Raw genomic sequence first — 22443 nt, forward strand, 5'->3', positions numbered from 1 at the left:
GATCAAGCAGTTCGGGCTGGAATGCCCCTTTTGGGGTGGGACTAATTCTGATTTGGATTTGGTCTCACCCCTTTCTATAAGGACTTGGCAGGTGAAAAACAATGGTCTGAGGGCTGCCTGTGTGATGCCACAGGTTAAGATACATTCTAAACCTTCCAGCCATCAACTCTTGTTTTCTTTCACAGGGTCGTGGAGTAAGTTCCTGCCACCAAAGTCTGAGAATTCTGGATCTGTTTGTAGGGTAGGCTCCGTCCCCAGCGCTATTGGTGTGGAATTGCATTTAAGTTACACTAATTCCTCAAAGGGATTCATCATGAGTGTGTCACTAAGAGGACTGCAATCATAATTTATACCCTGGCTCCAGGTAAATTGTTGAAGTGAGGGAATTGTACTCCTTATTTTCTTTAAAAGTTAGGAGTAAAATGATTTTTTAAGGAGTAAAAAAGTAAGCCTTATTCCCAATGGGAGTATTTTATAAGTGGGGAAAATTATGTTTTAACTGTAAAACAGGTTTTGTAATAAACATTTATTTTCACTTATTTATGCACATTAAAAAAGACATGTTTACCTCTTTGGATCAGGCAGTAATAATAATAGTTTCTTCCGGTGGTACAATGTGTACTACTGGGCCAAACATATCCATGGATCTGTGTGGGTGAAAGCAGGGGGACAAGCTACTATTTGCTGGTTTGCTATTTTTTGTTGGGAGTAATTTTACTCCCCAATTTTCTTTTTGGGAGTATTTGCCTATTTTTTATTTGAAGGGAGTACAAGTGGTTGATTAGACCCAGATCCAACTTACTCTTTTTTGTGGTTTTATTGAATGTATACATACAGGATGGCCTTTGTAGAATTTCAAAGCAAGACTAAGTAAGATGCAACAAACTCATTGAACTGCTTCCTGGAGTTACACGATGACTACACACAATTCCGATGCTCTTTAAGTGTCATCTAAGAAGATAATACAAAGATGCACTTCTGGAAACTACTGGACGGTTTTATGCCAAACCAACAAAAGGAATATCTGCAATGCTTTGTGCCCAAGTTGGTTCTTAATTGATGCAAATCCATGCAGCGGTTTTTGCAGGGTGTGTGTTCAATGGAAGCACCTTTTTGCTCTATGGGAAATTGAATGAGAGTAGTCTCAAAACAGATTTTCTTCTTTGCTTAAGAAACGTTTGAATCGTTTGAGCAATTTGCCTTACAATTTCCAGTTTGGAGATGCCTATGACAGACATTTTATTTTTAAAATTTCATCCAGGAATTTTGGGAAATTTAGATTATATATATATAAATATTGTACCAATGACTCCCAAGGGGAAAACAGAAACTATTCTAGAACGTGAATAAAAATGGAAGATCTAATGTTGGATAGAGATGAAAGTAAGGAACTGCAACCATGTTTGCTGCTTCAAGAAATGTATGGCATTGAGGAAGTACAGGTTCTAGTGCAGGGTCCTGCATCCTGCTGCTGCTCTCCAGAGGTTTTGAACTATTACGCCCAAGATTCCTCATTATTGACTGAGCTGAAAGTTGCTAATGGTAGTTGAAGTGCAAAACATTTGACAAGCCAAAGGTTGCAGAACTCTGGTAGCGTGACAAAGCACCCTGCGAGCCAATGAAACAATATAATTAAGCAGAGTCTTTCTTCCGTCTTTAAACCAATGTGATCTGAATCCCAGCACCACACAAGGATGAAAAGGGTTGAATGTAGGTGCTGGTCGGTAGGAAGGAGAGGCGCTCGAGAGATGCATAGTGGTGCTGAACTGGATGCTAAGAAGGCCACCAATGGAATATGACGTTTGAAGTGCAACGAATGAGGGTGGACGCTCTCCAATGTCTGATAATGAGGTCAGCCGTAGAGATGGGGTGGACAATCAAACCCATTGTAGAGCATATCAAAAAACGCATCCCAAAAGGAAACAGGAAGGGCTATAGTGTGGGCCCAACAGAGCTCCTAAATGCAAAATCACAGCATAGGTGAGAGAAGAGAGCCAGGAGAAGAACATAATGAGATGGGGCCAGAGTAGAGAAACCCTTGGAGAACACAGATGCAGGTCAGTCCAGGCAGTATTCAGAATTCGGGTGAGCAGAATGAAAGAGTCCACTCCAGACACACTCTGGTCTGAAGATGGAGACAAAATGGCAGGCATGAAAGTAAAGTCAGGGGCTGTGAGATGACGACTGCGGAGAACCTGATCCAATTGAAATCAGAACTCCCATCTAAGAAAGTGCATTATTGCTGCATGCTGTAAGTTGAAGTCAGCATTCTGGGTATCTGTGAAGGAGAGGTTGAGAATCCTGAAGGGGATAAAGCGACAGGCTATTGCACTGTGGGGTGTAAGGCTAGGTTCCAGTTTCTCGAATGTTGAAGTGAGGAAGTTGGCAGACTGGGGCAATGTGTGAACTGAAGTCCATAGTCGCCATACATCTAAGGTAATGAATGGGAAACCTGAAATAAGGCAAGATGAGGGCTTAATTATGGGGGAAAAGTCCACAATCCCAATAACTCTGAAGATGGTGTGATGAATCCTGATGTGAGGAAAATTTAGGACAAGTGCCTTGTGGGAATTGTGATCCATGTTCCTAAACCTCTGGAACAGAGCCATTCGAGGTGTGAAGGTGATGTGTTGCATTATGGTAACTGAAGACAGTGGTCCTCATTCCGAGGTCGGCGGTAACCCTGAATCTGCTGCCTGATTTCCCAGTGCCACTGGGACATTACAAGTCCCAGTGGAGCGGGAAGTCAGGCGGCAGATTCGGTAACTCCCCATTCTTGTGGAGTCCCATAGGACTCCATGGGAGTGGGGAGACGGAAGCACTGGCACCGTTAATAACGGTGCCGGTGCTGCCATGATGACTCTGCCTACCAGGGCCGAAGCGCCCGGCAGGCAGACTCGTAGTGTTCCGGCCCGGAAACAAGGGTGCCGGTGAGCTTACCAGCACCCTTGTTTCTCCAGGCCACCACACTCTTAATGAGGCCTGGTGTTCCCAAGATTGCTGCAAGAGAAGTTGAATATCCTAAAGTGAGGAAGGTGAAGTGTTGGCACATCAAGGAAAGTGAAGTCTGGTCCTTTATTATTATTATTATGAAAGAGGAAGCAATAGAGGCAATTAACTGGTAAAAACACACTAAAATAGTTTTTTGCTTACTGCAACAGGACTGAACAGCTGCAAAAGAACCACACATTCTATAATTTGAGAAGGCCATCTGCCACAGAGTGAGAAATCAGAAGGAGGAAATTAGTGTGTCATTTGCAAACGGTGTAATAATGTGGAAGCCTGCAGAGCTATGGCTGGCAACAGAGTGGGGGCATGTATTTTCCTGGTCAGAGGTTCTGGCAAAGCACTGAAATTACTCACTTTTCACCACCTCGCTCACGTTGTCCACGGGTCCTCCACCCTCGCAAGATATGCTCAGCTCATTAGATTTCCAGAAGCCGCTAAATGCGCCTGTAGGCGTTGTCGGCACAGCAATGTCCAGGTCCTCCATAAAAAGTAAAGAGTGCATCTGAAGGGTGTCCTCTGGGGGTTAGATGATGATTAAGAAAAGAAGACATTGAAAATCAATTATCTATTGGTAGGTAAATATATATTTATCCCCCCCCCCCAATATGCACACATTCATATGGACACATCTGCACACTTCACCACTAAACATGATGCTTCGCCAATTGGGTGAACAACTACCTTAATTGGTATGCAAATTGTAATGAATTAATATGTTCATTTAGTCCTACACACACCCTCCCCTTCCTGCCGGCCAATCTATAGAAATAGGGTCCTGTCAAAGATACTGTGCTGTTCGATACATATCGGGCAATTTCCCTTATTATTAATGATGCTAAAATCTATTCAAAGGTACCAGATGGGTTTTGTAGCCCGCAGGTGTACCCATGATAACATTAGAAAGACCCTTAATCTGGAGAAAATGGTGGAAAAGCCATCCCTTAAGGTTGGTTTTCTAGCCATCGATGCCCATAAGGCCTTTCACTGTCTGGACTGGTCTTACTTGGGAGTGGTTCTTTTACGAGCAGGTGTAGGTCCCAGACTTTCAGAAGTCGCTGATGGCCATCTACTCCTGGTCTTCTACCCGAGTGTTACTTAATGGGAATTCAACCCCCCTGGTTTAAGGTAGCAAGAGGCACAAGGCGGGGATACCCACTGTTCCCTCTCCTCATTGCCCTCTCTATGGAGCCCTTGGCGAATTAAGTTTTCAACAACCAGGACATCAGGGGCATTCCATGTCAGCGGCAGGAGCATAACATTTCCTTGTATGCCGATGACGTTCAGGTTATGATATCCAACATGGGAACCTCGGCTAGGGTCCTGATGGTTGAACTGGGAGATTTTTAACTGCTCTCTGGATTTAAAATCAATTGTACCAAATCTCAAAGGCTTACTTTGGTGATACCATCAGAGAACCATAGTAGGCTAGCAGAGAGCTGCCCTGTTAAAGGAAAGGCGATTGGATTGATTACCTGGGGGTCAGAATTTGGAATAAAATGAAAGCACCTTATAGTACCAACTACCTCCCCCAGTGCCCCCTCTTCGCTATTGCTGAATCAGACCTCAAGCGCTGAGATAAGCAGACAATCTTGTGGTTGGGGCAGGTTAAGACGGTGAAAAGGCCCTCCTCCCAAAAATGTTACCATAGCAATAAAGGTATTACTCCCAGACGTTTGTCGCTATTATATAGCCTCACAACTTGCATACACTTTTTTGTGGACACAAGCTAGAGATTCCTCCATTTGGACACAAATAGAACAATCTGAGTCCTGAGTTCCATTACAGCAATTTCCATTCATTAAACACACCCAGGGCCTGCACAGGCAATCTCTCCTGTCCTCGACGGACAACACTCTCATGCTGGAACAAGGCAACCAAAAGGTGGGAACTCCCCTGGGTCTGGGTCCCCTCTCGCCGATAGTTGGCAATCCCAAATTCTCCCCTGGCATGCAGACATCAGCATTCTCTGCTTGGATTCGAGGGGGTTGTTGGGAATTTAGCTAGCTTTACAAGGAAGGGTCTCCACTCACTTTTGAAGAATGCAAACAAAAGTTTTCACTTCAGGAAGGCAAACCTGTGTGAGTCACCTCACAACAAAACAAATGGGTACCAGAGACCTCAATGCCTTGGAGCTCACATAGTTATGGGGGCGTTCCATAAAAGAATCTCAGGGCTTTACAACCTACTTGACCCATATGATCCCTCAGAGCGTTTGCCATATTTGCTGTGTTGGGAGCGGGACTTAGGAGTCCAAATAAGTGAAGAGTCTTGGCACAGAATATGGGAACCGAACCACAGAGTGGGTCGATGTACTACATACAAAGAGTGTCAGATTAAGCTTTGTAATAGGTGGTACTTTTCCCCTTATAGGCTTCACCACTTTAAGCCACACACACACACACACTTATTTCTCAAAGTACCAGAGTTCTTGACAGCCGTCATTATCATCAAACTTACCAAGCAGTCCAGAATTGCCATCACCCAAAGGGAACTTCTGGTACCGAGGTACCACAAAGGGCGAGATGGCGTGGAACTTCTTGGCCAGCAGGGGCTCCAAGCGAGATGCACAGGGGTCAGCAGAGTGAAAAAGGTTGTAGATCTGTTCACAGGCTGGGCGCATCTGAGACACTGTACAGGAAGAAGGTGAGATGTGAGGGCCAAGCCATTTTGGCACACAATCATGATTGGCTTCTAGACCAACAAGCGGTACAATGTGAAAATCTTAATTTTTTCTGATATTTGGTCACCCCAACAGAGGATCTGCCTCAGTTAACATCAATAGAAGAGAAGGCAGAGAACGATTATCTGGTGCAAGGATTTGATTGGAGGAGAGACAGCAGTTGGTCACTGTGAGCAAGATATGATCTCCGCTTCCCACATGCTTTTTGCCTGCCTCATATGGAAATCTGAAAATCCATGGAAGCTTATACTACTGGTGGCCCATTTATTGTGCTTTAAGTATTGTCTAGTCAAGCATCCCCCCCAAGAAATCACAATCTCGCTAACACAATCACACACACCTTAGTTACCTTACATAAAAATAAGCTATTTGCAGGAAACAGTCAGAGAAAGTGCCGGGCATTAGGATGCGCGAATATTGGAAACAGTACGTGAAGCGCAGAGTAACATTATGGACTAAAATTTTACAAATCAATTCTGGGAATGACGGTTTACTCTCTAATTTGGAACTACTCATGCTCTGAACTCTAAGCGTTCAGGAAGTATCTATTTTGCCTAATTTACATAGAAATCATTGAAGTCCTGTACTTAAAACATGAAGGGTACTTGTTGCGAGGAAAGTATAATGGTGAGGGCCTCCTATTGGAGAAGGTTGTCCTTAGGTAATCCTTTGAATTTGGGCAGGAAGTCAATGTCCTCAGTTTTAGTGATAGTGTGTTTCAATGCAATGGAGAAAGGAGGGTGCGGGAGCTAAATCACAGGTTGGTTGAACGGCGGTGATAGGAACTAGTCTACTCCTAGTGTTGGTCCCCTATTCTCCACAGTTGTGGGCCATTTCATTCATCGGGGATGGGCCTGATGCATTCTCCGTTGATAAACACATACATGGGGCTAGGGTGCATGTTTGACCACGATACGAGTAGCACCTACCATTAACTCCCATGCCTGCTAGTCCTTTATTAGCGTTTTCCATATGGGCATTTTATCGGGCAGATGGTAAGTAGGGTTGAATGGAGAGCAAGGGATTGGGGACTAGGAACACAATAGTCACTAAGATGAGTAAACCAACTTACTTCAAGGTCAATCCCCCTCCCTTCCCTCCATAATTGCGAGAAATTACAAAACATCCTTAAACTCGAAGAATGGGCACCTTTATTTTGTAATGCCGAACAGTAATGCAAATCCTAAAATGAAAATATTTAAGAGATCCTCCTCTTCAAATATGACATCAGCTCTAGAGTTAGAGTCCATAAAGCACTGCTTACAGACATGGCTCACATAATTGCCTTACAGATGTCCCCTAATGGTACATGATGTTGATAAGCCACTGATGCCGCTCTGGCTGTCGCCAAGTGAGCATGCAAACCCTTGGGTGTCAATAATTTTCTTAGTGCGTAGCCCTCAAAAATACACGAGACAAGCCAGCAAACAATTATCGAATTAGCTGCATTCGTTACCGGGAAAGACCCCCATAGATGACAGATGTTTGGATTCTCGCTATTCCATGGAACATTCCAGACAGCCGTACAAATATACAGATTGTGCAAAGATCATTCTGCTAAGAACAGTTTGGGGGTACATTGTACTGTGTGTGGTGAACCACCATAGCCTTGTGAAAAACAAGGCAAAGAGTCTCAAAACTTCTGATGGACCAACAATTACTCCAAAAAGGTAGCTTCCATAAGAAGCACTTCTGGCACCACTTGAGGCCATGGATTTGGATAGCTTGTGATCCAGGGCAGAAAGAACTATGTTGAGTTCCCATGCTTGGAGTAGAGCTTATTTGTGGATAGAGTTGCTTAAATCAATTGATGTGGCTATTAACCACTGGGTAATTAAAAGGTCTGCCGGCACCACAAGGAAAATGCACACAGGGCTGAGATTGAAGTCCTGTATGAATTCAAAGTGATCCATGAATGAGATACATCTAATTTGAAGGGGTGGATATGGTCTAGCAAGCTCTTGAGAGGATTCATCCCCCATCATCACACTAGTGGCAGTTATTGTGTCCATATACTGCTAGATTGACTCCTTGTTGTATCCTTTCTAGCTGCTTTATGATCATCCAATTATTCTCTGACAGTTTCAAGTTGTCAAAATTCAGTTCCTCAGGAACCAGGAACTAAGCATATGGACTGAGGGGATGGGTGATGAACCAGCCTGGTCTGTCAGTCCCTTTCGGGGGGTGGGGTGCAACTTGTGCTCCTACAGTAGGTGCTACAGAAGATCCGAACACCCTATTCTCTGAGGCACCTAAAGGCCACTAGAATCAGTCTGAACTTCCTATATCATTTGTTTCTGGACAATTGAGTTACAAGGCAGTTGAGGATAAAGAGCAATTGGGCATTCCATGAAAGTAGAAACGTATCTCCTAGGGAGTATATTTCTTGTCCCATGCACGATGCATACAGTTGATGCGGCTAGGATTTCTGAATGGTGAAGAGATCCAGAAAGCAGGTTCCCCATTTGGTGAACATCTTGTCCGGAACCCTCGAGTAAACATCCCACAAGTGAGAGACTTGCAAAATCCTTCTCAAGATTTCCGTCCTGACATTCAAGATACCTTGGCACTACCACTCTTGGGAATTGCATGATAAGGACAGGCTCACTGTCTGACTCTTTAGGATCCTGGCTAGGATCACTTGGGGTACTTGTGTTGCTAAAAATGCCACATCTTGGGTTGCTGGAGACTATTTTGATCTAGCTTCCTTCACTAGCTCAGAAGTCTCTGTATATGTTCAGCTCTCTGGGAAACCATCTCTTTCCCAATCCTTTCTTCATCTCCCTAAATTCCTCCATTTTGTTCCTCCTTGTCATCTCCCCTTCTTTCCTCATCAACGTTCCACCACAACTTGTTAAGCAGCCTCTTTCTTCTCCACTTCTGTTCCTCAACTTCCTCTCCTCCTCTGGGTGGTCATTTCTACCCCTCCTCTCTGTCTCTTAAATCTCCTGTCAATTGCTCCGTTGTTCCACTCAACTATCCTTTTGCCTCGGTTTCCCCCTTGTGATATTTCTCTCTTCCTCCTCTCATGCTATCCTTTGCTTGTGATGCTCTTACTTTCCTCCTCCTTTCAACTCTGCTCTTTTGTCCTCATTTCCTCCTCCGTGTGATGCAATTCATTCTCTCTCCCTCTGCTCCTTACCCCCTCCTACTTTCAACCCCTCTTTAACCCTTCTTCCTTTCTACTTGATGTTCTCTTCTCCTCTCAACGCTACTTTTCTTCCTCCTCTCCTCAGTGCTTCTATTGCCTTCTGCATCCCACTCCTCACTCAGACCCTCCCTCCCTCTCTTCATCTCCTCCACCTCACTGCTCCTGGACACTCCAACTTACTCTAAACAACCACTTCCAACTCTTGACACCCATACTACCCACAATCACTTTCTCCCTTTTGTAGGAGAGGGGGTGGCCTGTTGATTGCTTAATTGTTTAATGATTTCCAGATGGGGATTACACTCTGGCCAGCACGCTGATTGGCTCTTCAATACTGTGATTACATATTTCACAGCTGCATCCCTTTATTTGTGCATAATAGCACAAGTCCGGGGCTGACCCTTCATGAATGCCAGCATCTTCAAAACATTCTGATCTAGTTCACAAGCAGGGATGCACCACAGAGGCTTGCATACTTGTGTGCAAGCTAAGGTCAAGCTACAGACGCCCTAAAACAGGGTCTCTGCTCTCCAGCTTTGTGGAATGCTGCATGCAAGTGTAGGGTCTGCAAAAGCAGACATTTAAAGCACTGGTTTGTGGGTAATGCTGTTGATCTGGCCCTGGCTTTCTGAACGCAGTGATCTGCCAGGGACATATGGACAGATTAGTGTTTTCAGGTAAAGGGGAGCTGTGCCAAAGAGGCAGCAGTGTACCAGCTTTGAAGGCAATCCAGTCTTCCATCTTCAGCCAGTGTAGATCCCTTCTACTGGCCGAGATGTGTCCTCCCCTCGGTATGTTTTTAATGATGCACCCAGCACTGTTCTGGATTGTCTGACATTTAGCCAGACAAGCAGTATTTGTCTCTATTAGGAGCGCATTGCCGTAATCCAGCCTTGAGAGTATAGTGGCTCGGGCAGTTCTCTTCGCTGATCAGAGGCCTGATGTGTCTAAGCAGGTGTAGATGATACTCACAATTTTTGTTTATTACATTGACATGGGCTTCGGCGCTCATTGAGGATTACAAAGAGATGCCTAAGGTTTTTACTCTGCCTAGGACTGGAATAGCATTGTTCTTAATAGTAAAGGTGGTGAAGTCTGTGCTCAGTTTAGTGAGAGCCTGCCAGGAGGTGTAAATAAGGAGTGTGGTTTTTACTGCTGTTTAGGCACATCCAATTCATGATCATCCATGCCTCAATGATGTTGTAAACGCCTGAGATTTTACTGGAGTCCTGAGAGTAGTTGCCACTCAGCTCTAGGACTAGCTGAGTGTCATCAGCGTAGTTAGTAAAGACCGTGCCTGTGCCCTCCTAAAGAGCACAAAGAGGTTGCAGATATGAATTAAAGAGCACAGGTCACAGACTGGCACCCTGTGGAACTCCGCAACTAATCAGAGCTATGGACGAGAAAGCCCCACGCCCTAGTGGATTTTGGACATTCGGTTGACAATTTCCTGCCTGTTTGAGAGCTTGCAGTAGCTTGTTGTGGTCCAGCAAATCAAAAGCAGCAGACAAGTCAAGAAACATGAGCACACCAGCTTTTCCTTCATCCGTTATCATCAACTTGTGGGTCTGCAAGTCGATAAAGCAGCCTCCGTGCTATGGGCTTGACTGAAATCTGTCCTGTAGCACACATGCCAAGGCTTTTCAACAGAAAGTGTCAATTTGTGATTGGTGTTAGGTTGCTTCGATCTTTCATGTCCAAATCTGTTTTTTTTAGCAATGGGGTGACTGTCACGATTTTAATACATCTGGGGATATGCCGGTCAAGTGGCACAGCGAGTAGAGCGCCCGCTTTGACACCCGTGCAGAGCCTGTTAACGCAGGTTCGAATCCCGGCGGGGCCAAACTCAGCCTTTCATCCTTCCGAGGTCGATAAATGAGCACCACACACCGTGGGTAATAATAAGCAGCGCTCAGATACCTGAGGGTTTGTAGCGCTATATAAAAAAAAAAAGCCTATATAAAAAAAAAAAAAAAAGCCATACCTGTCTCTGAAAGAGGCGTTGGCCATGAGGGTAAAGAACGGAACAAACAGTTCTTGGTGTTCCAATATGATCCTGTGGGGGGAGGGCCGGGAAGGTTTCGGCGCATGAGGTTGGTTGAATTGTAGTCAACAAAACTCTCATATCTAAGTTAGTAACTCGGGTAAAAGCAAATATCTCCTCTAGTTCAATATGGTTTGTTTGGAATCCTGCCATTGAGTCCGAATGGGACAGGGCTTGACTGATTTTTTCTCAGGCTTTGAACATTATGGCTTCAAATGCGTTTTGCACTTATGCACAGTCGGCTGCCGTGGGCTGGAAGGTGATGGCCAAAGCCTTTGGCCTTTCGAGGGATCTAAGAATTTCAAAGAGTTTCCCTGTGGAGTTTTGTGCGCTATTTGATTGTTATAGAAGTCTTTCTTAGGGTTTAAGATGTTTAACTTGTAAATTCTTTCTGCTGCCTTCCAGTTATTTTTATCTTCTACGGTGGAAGATTTTAACCAGATGTCCTCCAGCTTCCATTTGTCCTTCTTAAGGATTTTAAGGGATGGTGTGAATCCTTTCCGGTGGCCTGAGTTCTTTCTGACCAATTTGGATCTAATGGGAGCCAATCTAACCACCAACTCCTGAAATTTGGATGCAAAAGCAGATACTAATGCGTCACACAAGTCATTGTCTGAAGTTTGGGCAATGAGACTCGGTGCACTAGTGCTGAAATCAGCAGGGGGGGATCTTATTGTAGTTCCTCCTTAGTACTTTTTGGGGGTTATTGGGAGTCCGTGGTGGTGGGCTCTGTAGGAGAATGTGGAAGTCTATGCATTAATGATCAGACCAGGCACAGGGCACTGTGTTATCAATGACGGTGTCCAAGTTTTGGGACACCACCCAATCGAATATGTCGTTTTTGTCCGAGGTGGGTTAGTTGTTGAGAACGGTGTAGTTGAGAATGAGGCACCTCTCTAGGTCTAAAGCTTCCTTGTCCGGGGGTTTACCTCTTCATCGATTCAGGTCCCCTAGGAAAACAGTGGATCAATTTAATCCGCAAAGACCACTCTTTAGGCTAACTATTTCTTCATTGAATCCTGAATATCACTTTTCCCATAAGAATTCCTGAAAACACTAAGGCTGGACCTTTTGAAAAGTTATGGTTTACTGCTATGTTAAGGATGGTGATGGACGGGGGGGATGGGGTTTCTCCCATATGCCTTCACCAGGATCTACTTCGCGAAGCGTTTAGTGGCACTCTGCCCCAAGTTCACCACATTCCCACCACTCAGCTCAGCATGTGACATCATCACACCCCACCAATCAGATATCAGTCCTTTGAATTAGTGATCCTGGGATCCTCCTCAGAGAAGGGGGTCCGCATCCTCAAATGGCATACCTAAAGCCCCAACAGGATTTCCTTCTTCACAGCCCTACCAAGATTGAGTCTGATTTGGATTGAGTCTCTTGATCCCAGTTGGTCAGAAGGTGTCTCTGTGTAATCTTATTGTACAATCTGGCATAGGGAACCATCATTACACAGGAAGATAAGAGCCCAAGAAGCCTCAGCAAATCGATAGCTGGAACTATGTTTGCCAGATTCAAACCTGATCCTAAGCTCAAGATGTCTTGAATCCTCTCTTGAAGGGGGCAGGGGGGAGGATGGCAGGGGCACTCACACCATGGCTGAAGTGCCACAGGATCCTTATGTATTTCAATGTCTGCGTACGGGTAAGAGTTGTTTTTTCTCCAACTGACTGATCACCCCAAGGAGTACACCAATTTCAGTGTTTTATTAAATGAATGAGATGCCATCAATGGCCTAAATGAGCCAGTCATCCAGTTAAGGGTAAATTTGTACCTTTCCGCCCGACTGGCGAAGATGGGCTTTGACTCACTGCAGGCTTTTGTGAAGACTCTGGGTTCTAAACTGAGTCAGAATGGTAATACCTTGGAGTGAAAATAGCCCTAGTTGGTCACAAACAGGAGGAATAGGAGATGGGGTGGCCAAATCCAGATAGGCATAAAAGGCATCAAAAAGGTCTGCTGCATAAAGCTAGTCCCCCTCCTCCAAAGCCATCAGAATCTGAGAAGACATTACCATTTTCAACTTTTTTAAAGGCAGGTTCGTGTTGAACTCCAGAATCGTACATATCTCTGCCTTATATTTATTATTATAAATTCAATAATCTATAATTAGGAGGCACTAATCTAATGTTAGAAGGCACATCCTCTTCAACGTGGTCTTTATCCATATTGGAGGAAATGGAAGGATCCGACAACCCTCAGCCGGGGTGGTCAACATGTTTCATCTTGGAGGGCCCACCAATGAGTGCAAAAGAGGCAGAGACTAGAGGCCAATGGCAAACTAAGTTTAGCTGGTAAATTTGTTCTACGCAGTTGGTGCTCGCCGAGCCATGGTGGTGGCCGGCAGAGCAACAGTTGGCTGCATTGTAGTAATTGGTGAACTGGAGGCGCATAAGGAATGACCTCTATTATGTGTACTTTGAAAAAAAAATCTGCTGGCTACAGCTATCAAACAATTCACAAGTTAAAACGTGGTTGTAGACCCTTCTGTGTGGAATATATTACATAGAACAGGCTATTTGTCCATGTTCTTTCTCAATAGAGGGGCTCCCACACCTTTTGTACCATCATGAACAATGTTAAATTTGTTGAAGACATTCTTCTCCAGTTTGGAAAAATGTATAGGATCAGTAGGCAAGATGTAAGCCACTGATCAGTAGGATTGCGACTACTTCCAAAGGCAATAATCCACGAGTACAGAGCTGAGGGAAAATTGAAAAAGGTTAAACTATCAATGCAATGATCTATATAGAGTACAATGATATTTTCAGGGGACCTAATAAGCCTGTATTCTCAGGTAAGCTCTCCTCTGATGAGAGCATAGACTAATCAACAGGGACCTGTTCTTCCTGTGTGACCAGTGTTTTCTCCAGTGCTGTTGAGGGCTGTCTCTTTCTTCTGGGCTTTAGATCATGCTATCAGCCATACTTATCGCCTGTCCTGTTTTCCCAATATTAAGCATAAGCTAATGTGGGGTGGGTGGAGGAATTTGCTCTGGAGAGACCCTGGCCAACCATACTTCTCTAGGCCTGTGCAGCCCCTGGGAGAAGTCTTAATTAGAGGGCAGTAAGATTGCTGCCCTCCCAGATCGAGGACACACAGGAAGCATGTCCCCTTACAGAGAAGCCTTCTTGCTGATAAAGATTCTGAAGGCTTAGGATAGAATAAATCACTCCAGCAGAAAGACTGTCAACATTGTACTTTGAAGAGAGTGCTCTTGGTTGTGGGAAACGGCATGGGCCCATAAGGACAAATGGCTGATCTCAAAACACACGTCTTCAACGAGTAAGGGGCATAAAAAGCAAAGAAAATGTGCAGCATCTCCAAATCTCCTGCCCCTATCTGTGCAGACAAAAGCACTGGTGGCTGCACCCAGGAGCAAACCACCAGGGATGTGCCACTCCTGGGCATGGTCGTTCATGTGCCCTATGCCCAAATATGCTGCTTCTCACCATTCTCTAGTCCCATCCCCAAAGGCTAGAATATCTCACGAATATGGAGGAAAGAGAACTGGATGTAGAAGCAAGAGTAGTGGGTTGATCATGTGTGTGGCTAAGGTGTGAATTACGTCAAGGGGGGAAAGGTAGTAAATGGTAGAGTGTGTCCAGCTTGACCAGCACTCTACAATTGATTGAAGTCTTTTGTGAGTGAATCAAGCGTGGAGAGGAAGTCAACTGGACAATTGCATCCAGAGCAATCCTGAGCTACATAGGAGAAAGAAAACAAAACTTAAAGATATTGCATAAGGAACAAAGACACCAAAGAACATATCACATCCTCCTGAGGAGCCACATCAAGTGGCGCATGACGTCAATGTGTAGGATTAAACAAGAGTTAAATAAGAGGAACAAATAAGGATTGAGGATTTATTAGGAGATCCCCCATTATGATTTGAGGATTAACTAAAGGATTGAGAAGCAATGAGAGGATCATTTTTAATGACTTATAAAGGATGTAACCCTAAAAACTCAAAATAAGTATCTGTTAGAAGATTAAGTGAACCAAATAAAAGAAACATTTGAGAGACACCAAACAAGTCAGCCTCAGGCCCACTTGGCAGTCAGAAATAGTCATGGCGTTGCATACAGATAATACCACTCAGATTTGCTTAGACAACCAGGGGCTTTTGTCAGGTCCTATAAAGATAAGCAAAGGTGTGAAGCATGTTTGTCTGTTAGCAGCCTTATTGTTCAATCTGTATACAGTGGATTTGCCCACTAGATTGGAAAAAAGAGCAAACTGCTCCCTGAAAATAAAATCTACACGGGTAGTGGCAATGCTGTATGCATATGACTTAGTCATCACAGAACACACATTTAGTGGGATGAAAGAAATGCTAGAAGAGTTGGGAACATATGTAAAGGAGAATGGATTGATGGTTAATTTGAACAAGACCAAAATGATATTAGTTTTTTCTAAAACGAAAAAAAGAAAGTCCCAAAATTTAGCATGTCTACCAGTTGGGGGGTCATAGAATACACAGATAGTTATAAATACCTTGGAATTGAGATGCACTGCTACAATAACTACGAGCACATAATTGAGATCAAGACCGGTAGAGCAAATTACATTGCTTATTTGCACTTCAGTATGCAGGCTACTCCATGGGAGGCATAGCGATGCTATATAGACAATGGTTTGCCCCCATGGTATTATATGGGTTGGAAATCCTGGGAGCAAAAGACTTGGGATGGCTGGATAAAATCGAGGGCTTTTTATGGCACACGATTTTAAGATTACCTCGATCTTGTTCTATACTATACATGTGACTAGAGCTATCGTTAACCTCCCTTAAAGCAATGGCACAACTGCTTAGAGGTCTTCTTTGCCCAGTGCTGAAAGTACTGGCAGACAGCCTTAAATCACACGGAAGCCAGAGTGATACAGATCGATATAAGATGCATGTAAACGAATTAAAACTCAAAATTGAATTGGTCCCTTGATATAGCCCACTGTAGAGATTACAACATACTGAAGGCAGCGTTTGGAAGAAAGCTTAGGAGGTGGGACTGGGTATGCAATTACCACCATTTAAGCAGACTACACAATTGTGTGCAAGTCGAGGGAATTGTACACACACATACTTGCAACCTCAAACCTACCTCCTGAAGTGTTCTGATCCAGCGGTGCGCAAATTTAGGCGGCTTTTGCACACAAATCAGCTCCCCCAGAGAGCACTATAGGGAGCAAAGTGGAAAATACCCAAAGAAAAAAGAACATGCCGAATGTGTATGTGTAGTACTAACTTTGAAACTGCTAAGCATGTCAGAGTGTTCCCGATTGGGCTAAATTTATATGATACAGTTCGCTGATTTTGTACATTATTACGACACGATTAAAACTATGGAATTTTGGTTGTACCGTTTTCACGAGCAATACACATAGCACTTGTTAGAGTATGGCAAAATGCAGCATTGATTTTAGAGAGTAATTTACAATGAATAGGATGAATTTTATGGTGCTGTTGATTGATGATGTAAAGATTCATATGGATAATATTGTTTAATTGTATTATACGTTTTGTAAGAAAGTGTATATATAATGTAAGTTGTAAAAGTTTAAATTGGACTAAATACAACTAAATACAACTATAAATAGAGGAAATAATTGTTTATAATTGAATCAACCAAATCAATATGAGGATTATCAAATGAAAAATTGGCATGATTTATTATTTCAAAGATCATATGACAATCTGTTCAGAGATATAACTTCAAGCAATTTTGACAGAGGAGAAAGTTAAGAATAAAGCCACAACAAGAGTATAATATCATATCAACAACAATGTATTTCCAAGAATAAAAAATAGCTGGTCTCACATGCGCCAAGTCTCCGAAATACTTTTTTTACATGCGCATTTCTCTGCTCTCTCGACTCCCTCTGCCTGTTTCCTCCACTCGGCCTGCCTCCTGCCCTCATGGAAGAGTATCTCTAGGATCACCGACTTCTACAACAAAGAACCTCTGGGAGCTCATCAGGGTCACTTCGAACTCCATTGCAACAAGGCGCTTTTTTAACTAGTACAGCTTCTATTTATGTTCACCCGGCTACTAGTTTAACAACTTCAGGTTCAGGAGATCTCCGAGCTTACAGAGCAGTTTGTTTTCAATCCGCTGGCGGTTGATAAGTCATTAACAGCTACACCAGCTCTTTTCGGAACATTAGTCTCCACCATGCAATCTAGCTCAATTTAAGAAGACCATCAATCTCCTGGAGATGCCGCTTTAGTGTCAAACTCTGGCAGTAAGGCATCCCCTCCTCTGCTTGCAAACTAGCCTCTGGAATCTGTGTTTTTTCTGCACCCGTCTAATGAATTTTGCTTGGGTACTGTAGTTCTGGAACATCTTTCGTCACCCCAACATTCACATCCTCCGCTGACGACTTCTCCTTTGGGTTCGATGTCTATTATGGTGCTCAATTTCATACTTAATTCCTTTGTCAGACTCTACTACGACAATATCAAAAATGAGATGAAGATACAAAAACATACCCTCAATGTTATAAACTCTAAATTATCGTTTATTGAGGTGAACTTACTAGCTGAGCCCAAAAGGAATGTACAAGACACAGGCACTACTAGGGTTCCAGATATTACTGACCCTTCATTGATCACAGAGGAATTTTCTTGCTCTCTACAACTCGAAGATGGCAATATAGTGAGCTCCTCTGACCTCAAACAAACCAACGGGCTCTCAAGTGTCCCAACAAAAACAAAAAATAATTTAAAAAAGGGTGTTGCGTATCTACCCCTAAAAGAAACCCCAAAATATGAAAATCAAGTACTCAAACAGTAGCTGTGGCTCAGGAGAATTTTTAAGATCATTGTCCCTCTAAGGAACAGACAAGTGTGGTTACTTTTAATGAAGATGTTGTGATTACAGAGCATGATGTGGATATGAAGAACAATTTCATATCACACAGAAGGGAGACCAAGAAGAAATTGAAAAAAACAAGAATTCAATGTCTTCACTAACCTCGAATTCAGTGGCCTCAGATAGCAATATTTTTCCATTTCTGACTAGAAGTAAAACATTTCCATGTCGTCGTTCAGGAATCTGAAACCTTGACTGATGCTCTTTTGAATATGTCAGTTTACATGCCTGATTCCTTTAAGTCTGTCTCAGATAATCCACAGGTCATCCAATCTTCATAGTTTCCATTTCTACAAATGACCTTCCTATTAACAACTGTCCTATAATCATGCCTCCTGGTACTTGTGACAGGGACTACAGCGACATTATAAACAAGACCAACAATAATTTTTTTAGTAAATATCCATGATAAGTCCTTGAAGGAACCCTTAAGGGTCGCACCTTCTCCTTTTTGTATTGGTATGGAATTTCTTCTAAAAATGGATGAGATTATTATTTTCAATAAGGGTAATATTCTTAATATGCTGCATACAGTAAATTGACTTCATACGAGTATATCTGCTGACATTGATTTAGTGAATTTTGTTCAAGTCAATCAGACGGTCTTAGTCCTTTTTTAGTGTAAAAACTCAATTGTGCATGGTATTAAGGAATCTGATGTTTTTATGAAAATGGGTTATGAGTTATTTGTACCTTTGGAAATGTATTTTAACACAAATAGAAATTTGGTGTTGAATCACCTTGTTGACCTTTCAGTGAAGGCTCTATGACCATTTATTGTAATAATGATGTACGTGGTAAGCATATTATTCACATGAAACATGGAACTGCTTCTAAACAGCAGCCCTCTGAGGATTGGTCATGGTTAGCTAATGCGCTAATTTAGGAGAAAAAATGCCAATGTAAACCTATTATTAATCTTTAACAATAATTCCTTAAAACTTTGTACGTGCATAAAACCCCTGGTTTTCCAAGAGCAGAGGATGGACGCATTAACAACTAATTTTCAAGATTATCATATTCTACTTTTGCAAGAAGTGTGGCTTAGGGAACGTTGCTACAATAACGGTTATTCTACCTTTAAGCAGCAAGGTTTAAAGGGTCCTAAAGGTAGACCATTTGGTGGACTGCCAATCGCGATTAGCAATTGCCTTGCTATCTCTATTCAAATTGTACATAATATAATTCCCAGACTCCTTGCATTAGCTATCACAAGCACTGACATGGGCTGGCTGCATAACCTTCTTATTGTTAATATCTATCTTAACCCAAGTTCATCTTTATGTGGAAAACTCCTGCAGACCTTAAACAATATTCTGTTTGATTGGTGAGGTAATTGAAAGCAGAAATGCCATTGTTGCAGGGGATGTTAATTGTGCCTATGATGCAGGTCCTGAACTCTAACAAGTTTAATATCTTACATGGATTTTCTCCACTCTCGTCTTTTGGTATTTTTCAGATTTTGGAAAAATTGAATATTAACATATTTAATGGCAATGCAATGGGTGATATTCTCTTGAAATGCACCTGGAATAGAGGTGTATCCTTCTGCATAATAGATTATGTATATGTTTATAATCTGATCTAACATAATTGTGTACACTTTGAGGAAGTAGATTCTCTCAAAAGTGATCATAAAATGTTATCCTGTTCCTTTTGATATGAGACAAATGGAGTTAAGAGACAGACGTGCCCGTCCGCTGTTATGGTACTCTGCAAGGAATCGCTTGACTTGAATTACGAAAAATATTCACACTTTTAATGCAAAGATGTTACATTTGGTCGATGTTTCCCCCGTTGGCCATAAACATACTTCTCCCCTTCGTAGTTTCCCAATACATTTTTCCTTATGCAACAAAGCATTATATAGGCGTTTTCTTGTTCTGGGGCCCAAAGGTACCAATAGCCGCAAGGACCTCTGTAATTTTGAAATTGTCTTGAAAAAGATGGAATTTGCACAGAAAGTTGCATATTCTCAGTACAACCCATTATGGTATGTCTCAAAAATTTAAACATAACTATAGGAATTGACCTAAGGCCCATAAATACTTAATGCTTCATAGTTATAGTGAGCATATACTCCCAGCCTTAGCTAAACACCAGACGCACTCCTTTTGGAATTTAGTGAATGGCCAAACATTGTCACAACAATCTCTGCAGTTGAGCCCGATTTCCGATTCTATTTGGATGTCCCATTATGGTAAATTATACTGCCCAATTATTTGCCAACTCCTTTCTTAAGGTGAGACTGGACATGTCTGGAAAGATGACAGGCAAAATACCTACTTTTGATGGCCTACACCAGAGGTGCGTTTTAGCACCTGTGCGGTATAATCTTTATATTTCTGATTTGAATCATCGTTGCTAAAGGTTAACTATTTCCACCTAAACTTGGTTCCAGTCCTCTTATTTCTGGTTTATGCTGATGACCTAGTGCTTATTGACAGGACTCCTATCTGGTTCCAGAGAGCCATTAATGTTCGTGAGGATTACTGTAATACTAATGATTTAGATATTAATACATCTAAAATGAAAATCCTCAGGATATCTACCACTAGGAAGCCTTTCTTTCTTGGAAATTGGGCTCTTCCAGGCTGCACTCTTTCAGCAAATTCACCTATTCAGATTTTCATTTTTGGTTCCAAACCTAGCATATGTAACAACTACAAGAACTTGTGGCAGAAAGTCATGACCTTTGCAGCCCAGACAATTAGGCTTGATTGCAAGTATCACAGATGTTCTGTCCTTCCTATCATATGTTTTTTTTTATAAATGCACGTTTGTGCCATCCCTGTTTTATGGTGCTGAATTTATTTCATTGGAAACCATCTCTTTGGCACTGCCTTGAGGGTTTATTTTGGAGGAAGATATTAGCCATCCTGAACTCAAGCCCATGTGCTGTAATTAGGTTTTAATTGGTCCTTACGTCTCTTGTGGCCAAGACTGACTGGCAAAATATTCTTCTATTCTGAAAAATGTGCGACTGAATCAAATTCTCTATTCCCCTTACTACAGATTCAAACATGAATGGGGATTCACGCCCCTTAATGCCTGTGCCCAAATCTTGTCTGACATTAGTATGACCAGGGACATTCTGATTACTAAACCGTAAAGGGTAAACAAGGCCTCTGGGATTTGAACTGGTGTTCAGCCCCTGTAATATGCTGTCAACCTTTAGATTATTTTGTAATTTGGTTTTAGAGGAGACAAAAAGAAATAGTATTCCAGCATATTTAATTAAATGTCCCTACAAGCCAATGGGAGTTAATTTCACGAGAATCAGGTTAAAAGGGAGACAATGAAACATTGGTTTGTTGATGTTCAAAATTGCATAGTTATGGAATCGCAACCTTTGGGCATTTTGTTTATGATACAGTATCTCTATATGCAAAAGAATGTTGGCATCAAATTCTTAATGGGCAACACATTTCTTTGATTATTGCGGCATCTAATTTTATTACAAACACATTGAGACTGGTTTAATTTTTATTTTATATTTTTATAATTATTTAATAATGAATTTGATGTTTTTTTTTAAACTTTTGTATAAGCAATATAAATGTACTTGTGTGAAAGGTTTACTTTTTTACTTTAACACAATAAAAAAAAAAGGAAAAAGAAAGTAAATGACATAAGGTATAGGACTTCACATAATGGTCATGAGCATAACCATCAGTTTGGAGATATCGGTCCCTCTCATGTGAAATCTGGGCCATGCAGCCCCTTTCAATTCCTTGTCTAAATCCTTTGTTAGCCCATTCAACTATGTTCATGGCTAATATTGTGCATTTTTAACAAATGTGTGCTTTGGATATACTTTGTTAGAAAAGTGCTTCTGATAGAAACGAAAATCTGTTTTTAATAACTTTGATATTTGTCACTGTAAAGAAAGATACTAAGGGTCCAGAAGGACCTATGTGGGAGGCGCCGTTTTGAGAGGTTTGGTGCATCATCTTAGTCTGAACAAGGTCACAAGCACAACACCTTACTCAGGTGGAATTGGCCTTTCCTTTACAGCAGGAGAAAGTGGACACAAAGCCCACGTGGCTAGTATCTAATTGCACTTTGTATGACAGTGAGGGTAAGGATGGTGACTGCAGCTAAGGGACCTATTTACAAAAAAAACTAAAAGTCACAATTAATTGAGAATGCTAGGTCCTCAATACACTTAAAGTTTGAAGAGGGTGCACTATGGGCCTGGGGTCTTTTATTTGCTCTAGAATGTGGCAAAAGGAATGCAGACCCAACTAACAATAGAATTTACGCACTCAGATCAGTACCCAGTTGACACCTGTAGATGCACAATATCTTGTGAAACTATCAACCTAGAAAGCATTGTTTGCATTTTTATATGCTTATCTCAGAGTGCTCTTAAGCAACCCTAGGGCAGAATGTTGATGCCATACAGAACACAATTACATTTTTTATAAATAAAAGGAAAAGTTTCCTTAAAGCAAGAAACTTTTTTCCCAAAATACATTCCCAATTACATTCAATTCACAATTTTACAATAACTCCTTTATGGTGCAAAAACTAAATATGTATTTTACAACTTCCATAAAGTCATCTCAGAAGAGACACCCATCGTAGTGGCAAACGAGAGAGTATTAAAAACACCATTTGTAACGATATTCAAAATCACATTCAAACAAAAAAGGTATTGCACACAGACTTCATA

General features: G+C 42.1%; 1 protein-coding gene across 2 annotated transcripts in view; it reads right to left on the reverse strand.

Moving 5' to 3' along the window:
• The window catches only part of PITPNM1 (phosphatidylinositol transfer protein membrane associated 1), an 875847-nt gene that overhangs the window by 196599 nt on the left and 656805 nt on the right, over positions 1 to 22443 (reverse strand). For both annotated transcript variants that reach the window (XM_069628971.1, XM_069628972.1), the window contains exons 15-16: positions 5467 to 5637; positions 3364 to 3525 (exon numbers count right to left, since the gene is read on the reverse strand). In XM_069628971.1, coding sequence (XP_069485072.1) covers positions 3364 to 3525; positions 5467 to 5637 — 333 coding nt within the window. The remainder of the gene's footprint in view (positions 1 to 3363; positions 3526 to 5466; positions 5638 to 22443) is intronic.

Source organism: Ambystoma mexicanum, chromosome 12 (assembly GCF_040938575.1).
Source record: "Ambystoma mexicanum isolate Mex_15411 chromosome 12, UKY_AmexF1_1, whole genome shotgun sequence".
Taxonomy (NCBI): Eukaryota; Metazoa; Chordata; class Amphibia; order Caudata; family Ambystomatidae; genus Ambystoma; species Ambystoma mexicanum.